The 17297-nt window shown below is 39.2% G+C and overlaps 2 protein-coding genes across 4 annotated transcripts in view; one reads left to right on the top strand and one right to left on the bottom strand.

Moving 5' to 3' along the window:
- Window positions 1-3379, top strand: part of LOC120634591 (epidermal growth factor receptor kinase substrate 8-like) — a 41443-nt gene extending 38064 nt beyond the window's left edge. Inside the window, exons 16-17 of the mRNA XM_039905318.1 lie at window positions 129-317; window positions 2051-3379. Coding sequence (XP_039761252.1) covers window positions 129-317; window positions 2051-2122 — 261 coding nt within the window. The 3' untranslated portion in view covers window positions 2123-3379. The remainder of the gene's footprint in view (window positions 1-128; window positions 318-2050) is intronic.
- A 215-nt stretch (window positions 3380-3594) lies between these two features.
- LOC120634588 (hexokinase HKDC1-like) overlaps window positions 3595-17297 on the bottom strand; it is a 42522-nt gene continuing 28819 nt past the window's right edge. For all 3 annotated transcript variants that reach the window (XM_039905313.1, XM_039905314.1, XM_039905315.1), the window contains exons 3-11: window positions 13510-13663; window positions 13043-13154; window positions 11905-12011; window positions 11159-11379; window positions 10391-10599; window positions 9675-9812; window positions 8291-8433; window positions 7194-7327; window positions 3595-6194 (exon numbers count right to left, since the gene is read on the bottom strand). In XM_039905313.1, the coding sequence (XP_039761247.1) occupies window positions 6105-6194; window positions 7194-7327; window positions 8291-8433; window positions 9675-9812; window positions 10391-10599; window positions 11159-11379; window positions 11905-12011; window positions 13043-13154; window positions 13510-13663 (1308 nt within the window). In that variant the 3' untranslated portion in view covers window positions 3595-6104. The remainder of the gene's footprint in view (window positions 6195-7193; window positions 7328-8290; window positions 8434-9674; window positions 9813-10390; window positions 10600-11158; window positions 11380-11904; window positions 12012-13042; window positions 13155-13509; window positions 13664-17297) is intronic.

Below are 17297 nucleotides of genomic sequence, written 5' to 3'. Positions count from 1 at the left end.
ACTAAGCATGTCCATCCAATAAACGCAACAATAACCCTTCCAAATAACTTCCAATTACTAACCCAGTTAACAGTACAAGGGGCTAGACCGTCGGTGAACTTGTTATCCGCGACGTATATGGTTTGCAGAAGTCGAACCCGGACGAGGTGGCGCAGTGGCTGGAGGCCAAGGGCTTCAGCGCCACGGCGCAGAAGCAGCTGCGCGTGTCGGGGCACCAGCTGTTCGCGCTGTCGCGCGCGCAGCTGGAGCGCGTGCTGGGCGCCGACGAGGGCAGGCGCCTGTACAGCCAGGTGCTGGTGCAGCGCAACGTGTCCGGGGTGAGCGGGCCGGCATATTTCATTAATAACTATCAATGTACGCTTTTACACTCAAACCTTATGTCCATTTTGAGCCATCTCTGGCATCCGATCATTGGCATTCGCCTATCTGACACTCTTCTATCTGCCAACTTGTGCGCGCCACTGCCTCTATTGAGACTCGCAATTTTGGATACCCTTCACATTTTAATAGTCCCACCTAGAAACCGCCATGAATTCGCCGATGCACTTGCTTAAAAAAATATTAAGAATGGAAGGCCAAGGTATTCAGATATTCACTTCAATACCCACAATGTTCAGGATGGCACTTAGATCTTTCATTAATTAACAGTATTATTGAAGCTAAATACCTAGTTTCTTAGCAGTAATTATTTATTCTCATGACTATTATTCTTCCTTCCTATTAAAGTATTCATTTTATAAAAGACATCATTAAAGCCCACCAACCTGCTTTAGAGCAGTGTTGTGGGTCTGTACTCTATAAACCTAACTTCCCAAGGAGTGAAATAAAACAACTGGACTGACTCTAATACTCTATATTAAGCTTCTCTATAATTCATATTACTTGTTACCTTCAAATGACTCTACTACCAGTTCGGAATGCTGTCTTCGGCAGAGAAGACCACTGACAAGAAACTCTACCGTTGCTCTTTTATTCAATCAATTAAAACAACTTATAAACACGATTACAACATTGTCATATGTAATAACGCTACAAGATACAAGACATATTTTAAGACAAGTCAAACATAACTACTATTATCACTTATAACATCAGGACTTTTGGAACAAATTGTTTTTATAGAGCAACCTCTGCCACATAAGCTATCTGTATAAAATAATGCTAGGGCTCCATATATGATACCTTAATAACCCAAAGGATATAAGAGATATACTTATCTGATGCAACATCAGGTACAACCATAGTACCAACAACTTTTAACAACTTATCTCAACTCCATCACCAGTATATACGACTCTTGTTCCGCCACAACAATATTTAGTTACGTTTATCGTTTCCATTATAAATCATCTATTCACAATTTGTAACGTTCTATCCACAATACTTTACTTAATCTCCTTTTCTCAATTCATTACTTTTAAATCCGTCCTAACTTTTTCTTTCCCGCCAATCGATCTTGTCAAACTCGCGTCTCCCGCCATAGATCCTATACTTTTCTTTGACAGTCTACCAAAGTCCATTATTCTATTTTCAATACATTATCAATGAGTATACAAACTATGATTTGTTGATATATTTAATATAATCATCGGGTTTATCATAGATAAAGTGCTGTAATTCCCTATTTCCTAACACACTCGCGAGGAACTCCTCAACGGTTATAAAAACCGACATGAAATTTTGCATACGTATTTAATTATGGCAGTCCATTCGTAATACCACTATAGCATTGCTGCATTCAGGGTTGGCTCCCGATGAGGAACTCCTCAACGGCTAAGTGCTGGATGTCTGGCCAAATGTTATGGCTGCTTTACCCAGAGTTGGCTTCAAATAAGTAAAAACTAACTAACAAACAGCGTAGACACATTTTTTTACCATAATCATAATAAAAGTAGGTTATGATAACCCGGTAAATGGGGTCACTTTAACGGACATTATGACGTCTGCCGGGTCCGCTTGGTAATCCATATCTTTGAGGCTACTCATAATATTTTTATTTATATCCAATTTAACTTAAAGCATTTTGTTTTGCGGGCGCTGTCCCGCGCAGTACAAGACCACGTCGGCCTCCGAGCTCGCCAGCATCCTGCGCAAGGTGCGCGAGAAGGTGGAGGTCTCGTGAGCCCGCCCCGCCACCCGCCGGCGCGGCTGCTCCGACTGCTAGCTCGGCTGCGGCGGCCGACGTTCCGGCTCCTTGAAGTATTGACATCCCCACTGGGAACAGATTCCCTTTCATTAGAAACACGAATACTATCAATAAAACAAGTTAGGTAAAAAGTACAATTTAACGACCTTAAAATATAAGCACAGCTGATATTATGGTTGTCACCACGTATTTTTATTAAAACCTTGTCTATGCTTTCTGAAGAAATGTCTATGTATCGCTATCTGGATATTTTTAAATTTATATAGCTTAATTTTAGGGCGATATTATATCATTTATATTTTTATACATCGATATAAAATATCAGGTTTTAGTAGTATTTATACCTATTCTAGTAAACTGTCACACCAAGCATCTGTCATTTTTATAATCGAACCGATTTAACCGACTTTTTGCAGGCATCGCAAACAGTATGACTTTTGCAGATTTGAAATCGGTTGAAGATTGTCTTACGAGGGTGTATAGGTATATCCCTAAGTATTAATAGTCATCATTGTGTAATGTAGGACATGCAATCTTTTGGCAAAAAAATGTCCCGGCCGATGACCGTCCAAGCCAATGCCTCGCTTGTAAAACACTCTGGCGAAATATTCAAATGATGAAGTTTTCGTTTCAAGCAAAGCAGTCATCAGTGACATGCCATTGCAGTACACATACAGCCCGCAACACCGCGTTTGAGCCGCGTGGAGGGAGAAAGCTCTGAATCCTATGGCTTTTGCCCAGCCGTGGGCAGTGACGCGGTCTTCTCTAACGTTTTTACGGAAGCAGCTGTGGAATGTTCATAAGTTGCAGATGAATCCAATTAAATAAGAACACTTTTTTTTATAAAACTTTTATTTTAAAACTGTCTTCAAATTTGAAAACAATAAAGACACGATTAAAGATAAATTAGAATATAAATTAATTTACAGCTTCCGTAAATGTATATTAGATAGTAAATATTTATTTATATGCCTAGTATAACAAACAATGTAATATGTAGATTGTTTACTTATAAGATATAGTTTGTACGCGGTACCTTTATTACTCTAGTATTATAATGTTATGTTATAAAAGAAGATATTTCTATTTTTTGTAAATAAAAATAAATGAATTGGCTGTAATAAATATAATCTGTTTTAATGTGTACAGCCACACTCTATATTATGAGTACCTAACCGTGGTATCTTGAGTTTATGATTCCTTTTCATTTCCTATATTTATAATAAATTTAAATATATTTTTTCAAACAACCAATATAATATTAATCCTATTTAAGTTTGTATATAAAACTGTCTTCTACTAGAATAACATATAATACGGTTTCCATTAGAGTAAAAGTTTTATACAAAAGTTTGCGGTCTAACTTTAAAGTCTTTTGATTTCAACTAATATCTAACTCAGCCGAACCCTGATATTGCACCTACATTAATTTATATTGTCATATTATATCTGAGTTTGTGTTTTTTGAGTGGTGATGCTAGGTGGAGACCCAATAAAATAGAAAGGCGCTGTACGACACAAAAGCGTAGCGCGTAGGAACCCCTACGATATACCTGTGTCCGGCGGTGGACATGCTTCTGTTGAGATGATGATGTGGATGTGGTCCTCCTTGTTATATGAGCGTAACATATATTGAAACATGTCATTGGGCCTAAGCCACACCGGAATGACGACGGCTCGGAAATGACACGGACATTTTCAAATTTCGTCAACGTCAATTATACTACAACCAATCATATCAGTTTGTGATAATTGCGAGTAGATATGTACATCCTAAGTAGACGTGCAAAGATATCACAGATATATCTAATCGCACTGTAAAACAATAATGTATCAAATAAAACTCCAGACCGAAAGATAAACTGCGGCAAAACATAAATGATTCGCGATTCAGTTCACGGACAAGATTCCGAACGTATATTTTGCAGTGAGGTGTACAACTGTGTTGTATGATGAATGATACCTATACATAAGGTCTACGTTTTAAAGTTTATTTTTACAATAGTCATAAAAAAATACTTTTTTTTTTCTACTTTGACTGGTCGTTCTTCCGCTTAAAGGGTAACTTTTCCCGGTCCTTGGGTCCCAAATCGACATGTACCCCATGGTATATAATATCAAATTATTCTGTCGCAGACGTGAAATATCGGTCGTAAGTAGGTATTGCACGAACGGCACTTTCATCAGTGTTTATAATTGTATATCGAGTCGGCAAGACAAATCACAACTAACTACAGCTAATGAGTATGGCACAAATAATATTTAACCTACACTACGAACTAACTAACATAAATATATATACAGGAACCCCGAACTATGTACCGAAAGCCTTGGACAAGCCGAACAAATGTCTGTTTGTCACGTGCGCTCTGCGTCGTACGTGAGAGGAATAAGTTACGTATTTCATTTTCTAGAACAGGACAATTATTTTTGTGAAACGTGAAGTTAAAGATATCATACGTCCTTAACTTGCTATAAAGTTTACAAAGCCTTTAATTCTAAAATTTGCATTGATTGTATGAAATAGAACTAAAATAGACGGATGTAGAATGAATATGTAAAGAGTTACATGCTTAGAGAAATATGTTCCTAATATGGAAAACCAAAGGGCTGTTAAACCCGAAGTTTTCGTTACAAGCTTACGCCAGCTAGAGTTTATCTATAATGCAAGCTATGGAATGTCTGCAACGTGAAGCTTCACGTTCCATAGCTTGCATTGAATTTTCCATACTAATATGCCGTCCCCGTCTATTTATTTTTTGTTTTATTTCACCTTTCTAATATAACGTTACAAATACTCTTCGTCTCTGTACGTACGTACTTGTCGTTGTCGTGGAAGGCTAAATAATCAGTTACATAGGTTCAGAGTTTAAGAAGTGGATTACCTTATTATCAATCCCCTATCAATCAAATACATACTCTAAAATCTAATCATAATTAATACACGCTTTCAGTCATATACACAAACAGCCTTAAAATAATAATCAGACGAATTCCATCCGCTTTGACACAATATGATATGAACTGCGTCACAACAACTGTGATGATGATTATCGCAATGAAATACGTAAAGTTAGCTCCGGGGGAGGCGAGACACTTGCTTCAAAAATATGCTGCTATGAATGAAGAGATTGTTAATAAACTAAATATTGAATTATCCTGAGATGACAACACTAACAAAGCCGTCGGACAATTTCATGAAATAATACGGAATTGCAAGTGCGGCCATCTACATGATATCACTACTAATAATTAATTTCTTTGCATACACATTTCGTCCAATGCTTCGCTTGACACTTAAATGCTTACGATGCAGTCATTTATGTTTCGGAAACAAAAACTCAACTTATAAAATATTCGTTTTTATCTGAAACCAAAATAAAGGTATCGAGTACTTAGTTTTAACTTTGTTTGAAACAGTCCCCAGCCTCCCGGCTAACGACTCCTCACAAAATAACATTGACAATACAAATGCTCTATATCATAACAATATGCAAACAATAAATACATCTATTATGTAAACTTGGAATGCGAACCGCAAACTATTTTGCTAACAAATATTTTCGTACGTGCTTGATCATTATCAAGCCTTTGTAGTAAGTAAGTCAAAAAGAAGGCAGCTGTTTTTGTATTCAAATCGAACCGCAACATCTTGCTCTTGACATATTGTGTTGGAAAAATGCAGTTCTCTTAAAAGCTCACTAGCGCCTAAAAAATCTTCAAAAAATTACGGATATCAATAATGTCTTGGCTTCTTACCATGTGACAAATTGATTTAAGAAGTAAAAAAAGAAATGAGAAATTAAAAGGTTCTTCCCCATTCGATGGCGGTATTCTCACGGCGGCCACGTTGGGCGTGCCTCCCGGTGTTGATAGATTGCAATGATCCGTGATCTGTTGAGTCTGATGACTCATGACATGACATGCTGAGGTGATTCATGCAGTAGTGCGACGTTGCTTAAGGAGAGCGGGCTGCGACTCGTGCAGCAATGGCGGCCGTCAGAGCGCTGCCTTTTCCACTGCCGTCCTCAGCTCCCTGCAGTGTGAACTGGAAAAATAAACATAACTCATTAATGACGGCTCGAATGCTAATAAATAAGGGATGATGGGCATATATGTGTGACAAGAATGGATAAGAAAAGGAACGAAAATAAAAAGTAACGCTTTAGACACAAAAGATTAGGAGTATAAAATAATTGAAATAGGTATATGATTATGCGGAAGAAAGAAAATCATGTAAAATATGTTCCTATGGGAAAGGACCGCGGAGTTGAAAAATAAATGAGAGATGGAGATATGGTGTGAAAGAGCATATGCGTGTAAAAAGAGTAGAGAATTAGTGTGTAAAGAAGACACGTAGATACCTAATGCACACGGGGTGTCATAATGGCAAAAATAAGCAGTCATAACATAGACTATAAAGGCAGAAAGGGTACATTCCCTAACTCACTGTAATAGTGGTAAGTGAAATGCAAATGCCGCCACTTGAATAGCATATTTACCGTCCACCAAGGAATGTTGTTAACCCCGGGAAAGTCGTGTTAAAATGGCAAGTTACTGTAGGTACATGTATTGAGTTACGCATTTAGTTAGTATCCAGGTATCGTGGAATTATGCTATAGTTCGAGGTTTCTGACTTTTAAAAGCCCGTTTTATGATCTTAACTAAGATACCATTGGATCAAATCATGTTTTATTTAGTGACAATTGAATTTTTATCTGTAGATATAACTACTTAGATGCGCTTTGAAATTAACATAAGAAAAAAGTCACTGTTTAGAGCAGCTGTTAACAAATTTTAGATGGTGTTTAGGCAATCGCACTACAACAAGAAATACGAGAAGCTATAAAAAAATCTCCAACTCCAACTTTCCCGTGGGAACCGTTTGCTTTATTGGGATACAAAGTAAGCCTATGACCTTCCTTTCAACTAACGTAATGCCAATCATGTCGATCGGATGCTTAGTCAGAGCGTAAAGTAAGGACAAAGGAACAAACACATTTTCGTATTTATCGATATTAGTGTGCATCGGGGCCAGAGCACTGACCTGGTGGTGCGGCGCCAGCAGAGCGATGTACTTGTCCATGAGGGAGCTGATGCGCGGGTGCTTCTTGAACACGGAGCCGTCCACCGCCACCGCGGCGCGCGCCCGGTTCATGCGACGCAGGATGCTGGCGATGCCTGCACGTGTGGAGGAGATGAGTAAAGGAGGAGTGTTTTGCGCCTAGATATCCGCACAATAACACGGTCGCCGAACATCTGTACATAACTTTTCACTCACTCTCTGAGCGAGATCAAGAAGGCCACCATGTCATTTATAGAATATGGTAATTTATTAATTAGCTTGTCTGTCGCATTGGGGTAACCTGACAGATAGATTTATATAAACACTTACAATCACGCATAAACACACACACAAACACACACACATACACAAATTTAACGTACTAATTGTGTTCTACTAACTAGGTTCTTAATTATTTTTATGTTCAATCCGAGAACCTATTTCGAATCTTATATTTATGTAATTTTTTACATAACCTGTGCCTTAAATCTAAGTGAAACCATTAATAACTATATTTTAAATGTAACGCTGTTGATAACGAATATAAAACCGAATAAATAAAATAATATAAATAAATTAAATATGTGCCTCTACAAGCACTTACAAGTTCCGCTACTCATTTTATTGCGAGGCTTTATGTCGTTCAAATCCTAAATATTAGAATGACATTACCTACACTCCCTTTTCACATATAATCTGCATGAAGTGTTAAGGTGAAAGATTTAACGGCGATGGAAAACATCGTGAGGAAACCTGCATACCTAATGCCTGAGATTTCTCCATAATGTTCTGAAGTCTGTGTGAAGTCTACCAATCCACACTGGGCCAGCGTGGTGTATTGCGGCCTCAACCATTTTAATTCTGAGGAGAAACCCGTGCCCTGTAGCGGGCCGGTGATGGGCTGATGATGATGAAGGATTAAGAAATGTAACCTAAAACATTCATTGGTCACCAAAGGAAGCTGTTTTAGTTATAATAAATTTTATTTAAGTTTTGAACCATTTTATAGGTTAGTCTCACAGGGAGTACACTGAGTAGTCCAAGTTTCTCGTAAGCCAGGGATGCTCTGCTACACTTACAGACAGAGACGAGTTGCGCGGCGCGGTTGGACACGATCCTCGCGACGTGCTGCGCGACTAACGCGTCGTGTCGCGTGACAGGCGCGCCGCACGCAGCTCGTAAGGCTTCCGACGTCTGCGACCAAGCGCCCACCAGATTCTCTCTGGCGATAAACACGCAGTTAGAAAAGAGAATATACATAGTCTCCAGCACCGACGCAATGTTGCCTGTTTATCGGTTTTTTACCGGATATACTTCGGTGAGTGTGCTCAGGAACTTCACAATCTTGTTCCCCCTTCCCCGTTTTACCACAGAACAGCGAGACACCGAGAGCGGTGGCATCCTTATGTGGTTGATATCCCATCAACACGCACGAAACGTTTTTTATCCACGTTTCTGATACGTGCCGCTAAGATGTGGAACGCCCTCCCGGTAACTGTGTTTCCTGCCACGTATAATTTAAGTACCTTCAAGGCTAGAGTGAATAGGCTTTTTCTAGGCAAGCGTGCTCCAACCTAGACCTCATCATTGCTTTCTAACGGGCATGATTGTCGTCAAACGCTGGCCTATCGTTAATAAAAAAAAAAAAAAAAAAAAAAAAAAAAAAGAGAAGAAGTAAAAATATCCTAAAGTTCCTATGTAACTTTCCTGAAGAACACTTCCTATGTATGATGATAAAATCCAAGTAGGACTACTATGTGAGCCTGTCTATTTGTAGTGGCTCTAGCACCAGATTTAAAGGTTAATTGTACCGAGAAGACAATGTATGCTCTATGCAAAACAGATCCTCCACAATGTACTCTCTACGCAGGTTTTACTCCGTCACCGGAGCAACCTCAGGAGATGTTAACTTTACAATGAGAAAAAGATCGAAGAAATTATAAATTACACCGTATGATTCTGCTGCGTTTTGCGGAGGACAGCAAATTAAGGTTAATGTTAATTTTATATACTAGAATTCTGCCAAGTAACGCCAGCCATTTCTTTAATTAATGCATCGCTTAAGTAGCTTGGCCTGTTAGTGTCTCATGATAACATCTATCTATAATCTTTGGCCCTAAATTACTATTATGTGATAAACATTAGGAAGATTTTGATTTCAGTGTTTGAATATCTTCCCCATAACTCCATTAGTGGCGATGGAGAGACTAGGAGTACGAGATATGGGCAGAATTAAGGAGATCCGTAGAAGAACAGAACCGATGAACGTTAGTATCTCTACGTGATATGGTCAGAAATTAGGAGATTCGTAGAAGAAGAGAACCGATGGACTTTGGGGTCCCAAGGGGCTGGAATGGCGACTGAACCAGCACTGGTATTTGCAGCGTTGGTCGGCCCGCAACGGAGTGGTTGGAAGAAAAAAAGTTGAAGTGATGATGATGGTTAGCTGGCAGAAGCACTCACTCCTCGAACAGGCTCACGTGCGCGGAGTCCACGGCGCCCCAGGCGGGCGGCGCGGGGAACAGCCCATCGCGCGCCAGGCCGCGCAGCACGGCGCAAAGCAGGTCGCCCAGGTACTTGCCGCCGATGTACTTCTCGAAGCTGCAACCACGACACAAGTTATATTTCCCGATTATATCCCATGACATGGAATACCATTTACGTATCCACCTGCCAGAGCTCGGCAACAGGGAACTGAAGAGGTTTACCCCTGTTTTTTATTACACTAATATTACCTGGATATTATTTTCCCTTGTGCCAGTGGATAAAACTGTGGGAGAATATAAGATTTTGTGCCTTCCCCGGGGAGAAAACTGACAGTATCATACCGTTTTACTGATATTTCAGTATCTTCAATAAATTAGCCTACAAAACTTTTTACTACTTTCAACCTTTTGTTCTACAGCATACGGCTTAAAACATGATTAAAGTCTTCAATCAGAGCCCTGACCCACCCCGGTCCGGCAAGTGTGGGGCAGTTTGCAGTGAATAATAATATTATGATTACGATTACGATTACTATATCTTGAGTTTCCTCTGCTATAATATGCATTTATATTGTAAACGGCAAACAAACTTTCCTCTAGAAACACTATATCAAGAACTGAAAACTGTATTTAAATAATCTAAAGAAGATTTGAATAAGAAACAGTCCCCAGTTACCACGAAGGTTAACTCACGTGAACGACGTAGGCAATAAGGAATTTTCATCCACTTCCTTGTCGAACGAGGACCGGAGGAAGTCCAGGCAGCCATTGTCGCCGAACGCGCCCCACTCGATGTCCACCACCACGTCCCGCACCCGCTCGTGCTTGGCCTCCCAGTGCTGCACGCGCTCCGCGCGCTCCATGTAGCAGCCGTTGGAGCCCGTGCCCAGGATCACGCCAATCTGCCGGCACAAGTGACAATACAGCGATCGATAATCCAGGCCGGGCTTGGACGAAACTGGATGGATGAAGTAAGATAACTATTTGACCGTAATCTATATACCTAATAATGCAGGATGAAGTAGACAACTTGAATAATTCAAAATCAACACCGAAAACAAATTGTCAGACTGCAATCAAAATAAGAAAAGATGCGAAAATTACTCGACATGTATGACGATGATGCAATGGTGACCTTGACTGTGTAGTTATCGGGAGGACGCCTACCATTGCCTGAATAAGTCCATTCCACCTCGTGTCCAAAATAGTTACCTCACTTGACTTATTTAGTTTCCCCTCGAATTCTCTCGCGTTTCAAAAGTTTTTTTCACTAATGCCTTGGACACATTTCTGGGATAAAAAGAACTGTCTTTCCTTTTAACTAAGTATGTGCCAAAAAAGTGTCAAAGTTATTTGTTTGCTTAGTTAGGGTGCGAAAGACGGACCAACAAACAAGCACACTTTCACGTTTTATAATTTAAGTAAAGATTTGAAATGTTTGCGCGTTGGAGGAATCGTTACCGCGACTTCGGGGTCGGTGTGCGCGCCGGCGACCAGCGTGCCCGTAGTGTCGTTGAGCAGCACCTGCACCGTGACCCGCAGGTTGCGCTCGCGCAGGCAGCGCTGCAACAGCGCGGCGACGTCCACGCCCTGCATGCCGCTGCACTTGAAGCTCTTGGTCCACGTGATCAGCTCGCCCGATGAGATCGAGTGCTGCTTCATCGGGAACGAGAATGTGAAACCTGGAAATGTTGCCGTCGTCAACTTCCACACGATCCAAGTTCCAAACTTTCAGAGTCAGTCATTGAAGTTGGTAAGGAATCAAGGGAGAAACTACTGTGCTATTTCAACTATCATAATGGGACTTTATAATCTTTTAGAAAATAAGTATGTAGTACTCTATTTAATTGACTGACATCTTTTAAAACTGTTGTGCGAAAACTACTTTTCGTAAATTATTAGCCAACGTTGTATAAACAACTGGATACCCACTGCCAGATACTTAATCAATGTTCGTATGAACTCGTTTGATGTTGTGTCTAAACTGTTGTGTTAACGAATATAATAATGAGAATAATAACTACTATCACGATCACCTCATAATAAACAAAACTCAAAATTAAACGTGTCCATTTGAATAAAGAAAAATGATGATTTTGGGCATGATTTCATTTAATTTAATTCCCAGAATTAGTACAACTACATTTCATCTTATAAGCTCTCGCCGACTGTCGAAGATGCGGTGTAAATTAGGGTAGGCTATTTACCCAGTGACATCTCCTCGTCCTCCATGCCCTCCGCCCGCACGAAGTCCTGCACGCAGTCCGCCAGGAAGTTGAACAGCTCCTCGCCGGGGCCCAGCCGCAACGCATCACTGGCAAACGTTATCAATGAATCAAACTATGACATGACTACTGCCATGATCTGATTTCCTCAACCGGTTAAGGAACACCGACATAGATAGTCAATCAACGATAATTATCAGATGATATAGTATTAGTTACTACCCGCGTGTTGCCCTATCTTAAGAATAAAACACAGTTTAAACAATAGTGACGTACACATTCTCAGTCCGTGTACGAAAATCTGTCAAAAGTTTCGGTTGACACGTTTCAGTTGACACGGTTTACAAATAAACCTTCACAACTTGCGCATGCGCGAAAAAACCTTAACTATCTCTTTTTATTGATAATACTAATTATGTCATTCTCTTGATCCACTCTTAAGGCGTCGGAGTTTCACGTACAAATCGCGCGCAAGCGCACCACAATGCCTTTCTCATTCTATATACTTTGCTTCTCTCTTATGTAACGAAATGTGTGTCAACGTGGCGCATTCTTGCACCTCCAATTATCATCCAGAAAATTATCAAATGGTCACTTATGAAGTTTCAATTCTATAACAAAGAGGACTAGAAATTCTTAATAAATATTAAATTCATAGCTGAGCCCTGTAGACTCACATTACGCCCATTTTGCAGGGAACAGATCCATTGAACCAAGATTTATGGCGCTCTATGCACTGACGCTCCCAGCTCAAACCGGTTAATAGGTACAGTAAACCCGCCCTGACCCCCACAGCTTGCTTTAAGTAATCGAAAAATCAACTCAATAAGTTATCATCTTAATTTTTATTCATATATACAATACTGGCATAAATAATTACGTAGCCGAGAGACCGGATGCGTTTGTAGAAGCTTTGTTTTACAGCTGTTACGAATGTGTTAGAGAAATGAGTTTCTTTTATAAGTCAAGAAATACAAACCGAACTGATATTTGAGCGTGTACATAAATAAAAGGTAGGGGACCAAGAGTTTTGAGCTTAATAGGAATATCGACGGCGGCTCCTGGCGACACGAAGATGCAAAAGGTGAAAGAATAATAACGTGTCTAAGAAGGTAATTACCTTATGTGGTAATGCTTAACGTCCTCTCGCACCAGGCGGCCGGCGCGCAGCTCCAGAAGTAGCACGCGGAAGTTGGTGCCGCCCAGGTCCAGCGCTAAGAACACTCCTTCCTCTGTCAATAACAGCAGAACATTTATTTTTACAGATTATAACCTTCAATCAGAATAAACAAGGAGCTATTTTGAAGCCTTCGTCATTCATTATTTCTCCGAGTGGTCAATATTTATGTGTATCATATTCATAAAAATATTCATCAGCTATCTTAGTACCCATAACACAAGCTACACTTTCTTTGGGGCTAGATGGCGATGTGTGTATGGTCGTAGTATATTTATTTATTTATTTATATAGTGAGTCAACTCGGCCAGCCGATAGGGCAACGAATGGCTGCGGTGCAGACGAGTGCGTGGTGGTAGTTGTCTCGCTACATGCTCGCTACACGCGCTACACGCTAGTGAGGGACCCACCGGTGCCGTCGGGCAGCTCCGGCACGTACGTGTTCTCCATCTGCAGGCTGGACGGGCGCTCGCGCAGGCCGGCCTCCAGTTCGCGCTGGAACACGTCGCCCACGCGCCGCAGCGCCGCGCCGCACAGCACCAGCGGCGCCAGACGGCTCTCGATCTGCAGCAGACCAAAGCAAATGAAAGCAAATTAAAAAAAAGAAATATTCTTTAAGAGTGAAAGCTTATATAATTTTTCAATTAATTATTAACAAGCTTTACATTAAAAAGTAACTGAAAGTTGGTTTACATAACAAGACATGTAGGAAAGAATGAAGTGTAGAATCCATCATTCAATATATGACCGACCGTGGCATTTAGGACTCCCCGCACATAATCGTAAGTCAAGCAGTCGTCGTGCATCAGTTGATATGCTTGACTTGATGTCGTCTGTACATCCAGAGGGTGTCCCAACATTGCGTTCTTAGGTGTGGGGTCACCATTCTAGGACTTTCGAACCCCATTAACCAACAGATCCCAGTTCGTACGCAGTTTTTTGGTTATTCATGAATCTTGCGGAAACCGTAAATTTCCCGGAATAAAAAGCAGCCTATGTGTTAATCTAGGGTATAATCTATCCAAAATCTCCATTCCAAAATTTAAATCTCCATTCCAAAATTCAGTCAAATTCGTTCATTATTTATTGCATGAAAAAATTAAAAAAAACATCCATTCATAATTAAATCCTTACAAACTATCGCATTTATAAAGTTACTAGGATAGCTAAGAATGTCTAAGAAGCAAAAAAACAATAATATCGAGAACATTAATGAAAAAGCTTATGATGGATGAACAGTAAACAAGTCCGTCACATCAAGAAAGCTGGGCGGGAACCTACGTCGATAGTTAACCTACATTAATAGAAAACGAAAACTCGACCGGTGAGCGATTAGTTAAAGATGCTTATCCATCATTTGGAAAACACATTTCACTCAGGAAAGTTTAATGAGAGAAAACTGTAAGAAACTTAGATCGATTTTATCAGTTGAGACGTTAATTGATCAGTTGTTTATTTGTAAATATAATTAAATGAGGCGTTATTTTGCGGAATTCGACAATATACCCGTAATAGGCAACTTATAAAACTGCATGATGTAGTTTATAATTTTTGAAAATACTTTTCAAACTTCAATTAATGCTCTAAAGTCAACACCCCCTGATGATGCTCCGTTATCGGAGCGAAAGCTTAAATATACTTAGCAATCTTAGGTCGATAATTTTGAATTTCTATAATTTGGAAAACAACCATGCCAAATATCATATGGTAAGCAGATATAATGAACGAACAAATTTTTACCAAAACATGCCATGGATTGACATAGCAATGTCCGAACTGTCGCTCGTTACGCCGCTCTGATAACATCGAGTGGGGCGGAAATAATAATAAACTAGATAAATAAGGAACGGCTGCCATAGACCACAAGCTATATGGAAACTTTCATATTATTAGTTTCGATTTCGGTTGTTCCATAGACTCTTGTTTCATAGTATCTATGAATGTGCTAATTTGCTTAAGACGATCCTGGACAAATGCGGTTATATATAGGGCGCCGCCGCGCCCGCCAGAATATCTTTAAATTCGTAATTTTTCGTTTCATAATTTCGACACGACCGATTTTGAGACTCAACGCACCCATCCAATGGAACTCCCTTCTCATAAGGAACAGTAAAAATGTTATCCGGCGAATTCAAAATAAATAAGTAGGATGCTGAATTGGTACTTTTTGGTCAACAAATTCATAATTAATTTAGTTTCGGATTAATGATGCGTAGTTTAGTTGGAAGTTTGTTATTAACTGGTTTTATTTATGATCCACATAGAACTTAGGATCAGTAAGTACGACCACGTGAATGCCATTTGACCACAATCGCGAAGGTCACAATAATTTTCCATCTCGCAGGCCTTTTTATCAACAATTTCTATAATAACAAACGGAACCGAAGACTTATCATGCTCGCCGACCCGTGCAAGTATATTAAAACTCGTGCATAGTTATTTTTACCACAACTAAGTGCTAAACTAGTGTTTCGCCCCGAACTAAGCCCTCGAGTTGTAGGCCTAGTACTTTCGCCGTGTAGTGGAACGAACGAGCGAACGCGTAGAAATATTTGACTCAAAAGTAAGAAAACTTTTCTAATATAAACGAAGGAACAGAAAGACCTTTTAAAATTTCACACTTAAAACAAGAAACAGAAAAATAGTTAAGACTGGCCTCGTTGTTTTTAGTTTTTGAAGTAGGTTCTTTCAACTTGAAAACTTGTTTTTGTAAGTTTGACAAATTGCCAAGTTTGTGCAGTTTAACTTGTTTGAAATAAGTTATGGTAAATATCTACCTACGATGATTATATTGACAAAAATCTTAATTTTAATTAGTATACTTTAGTAGTAATGCGCAAAGCAATTAAACGGAGTCAATAGGCCGCTGTCACAGGTCAGGGCACCGAGCCTGATAGCGAATGGCCATGATATTGGCAATCATGACAACTTGCACAAATTGACGATAAACATTGAACTGGCTACAGATTATTATGTAAGCTATATCTAGCTCGGACATTTCTCCACGTTTCTGGAATGAACCCTATTTGGGAACACAAAATTGTTTGCTTCAATAAATTACTTCAACTAAGTACTGTTTGTTAAATTATTACTTATATGGGATCAGAACCCGAATTTTGAAAATAGAACTGATAAAATACTCAAATGAGTGTACACTGATTTGTTAACTTTAGCGTTAGGTATTAAATCTTAGGCATAGCCCTAAGACCCTTCCATAGTTTTTTAACTTAGCATAAAGGGTGGTTTATTGGCCTTTCTCTGAATTGAATTGGCCTTTTACGATATCAATTTTGTTCTACAACAATTTATTTTATATTACTATAATCGTAACATTTTATATCATTAGTAGTCCTATAAAATACAAACTTATCTATTACAATATAAACACCCCCGTGTTAGATATCTGATATAACAACGAAAGTTATTCGCATTCGTACACTAATCTGCTATAAAGAAATATACACGTGGATTAAATATTATATTCATAATCGTATTGTACCTAAACCGTGATAGCAGACACATTCAACGAAGTAGGTAGTCTCGGTGTCGCTCTGCTGCGCGCAGGCCTCTCGTACGAGAGACATACACAGCTAAGACTTCAGATTCAATTGTCTAAGCCTAAGATGTATCCCATGATTAATAAGATTTCATACATGAAAGCAATAAATAAATGAAATGAAAAGAAGATATGGACCTACACATCTACTAACACTGTAAAATCAGTACTCATGGAGCGCATGCAGGATTGCAGACAACAAAGGAAATCAAAATATATATAATAAATATAACAAAATTATTTTATTGATGAAACGAAATATGAAAGATAAAACTTTAAAAAATATATAGCATTCCGTCCAAATGCGTTCACCAATTCAATTAAATTTATTCATATAGGCCTGATTAAAGAAATACGATACTTATAATATTTCAAACGAAACCATTTGAAATGAACCTGTTGGCATGCCGTAAACTGATATGTAATTATGTTATAAATTTTTATTAGATCAAAACTTGCACAAGGAGCTAAAATATATACAAAGCAGTAAAACGATAAAGAACTTAAATCAGTCAGTGCTATCACAGCAGTCACGTAAAACCAAATTTGATCGTGAAACTTTTTCGTGCTCAATAACAAAAATAAATAATATTAAAATGTAGCTCAATTGTTTAAAAGGTTGATCAAGTCAACAGTCAAGTG

The sequence above is a fragment of the Pararge aegeria genome, chromosome 24, assembly GCF_905163445.1.
Source record: "Pararge aegeria chromosome 24, ilParAegt1.1, whole genome shotgun sequence".
NCBI classification, from domain to species: Eukaryota; Metazoa; Arthropoda; class Insecta; order Lepidoptera; family Nymphalidae; genus Pararge; species Pararge aegeria.
This window is presented reverse-complemented; position numbering and strand designations above follow the sequence as displayed.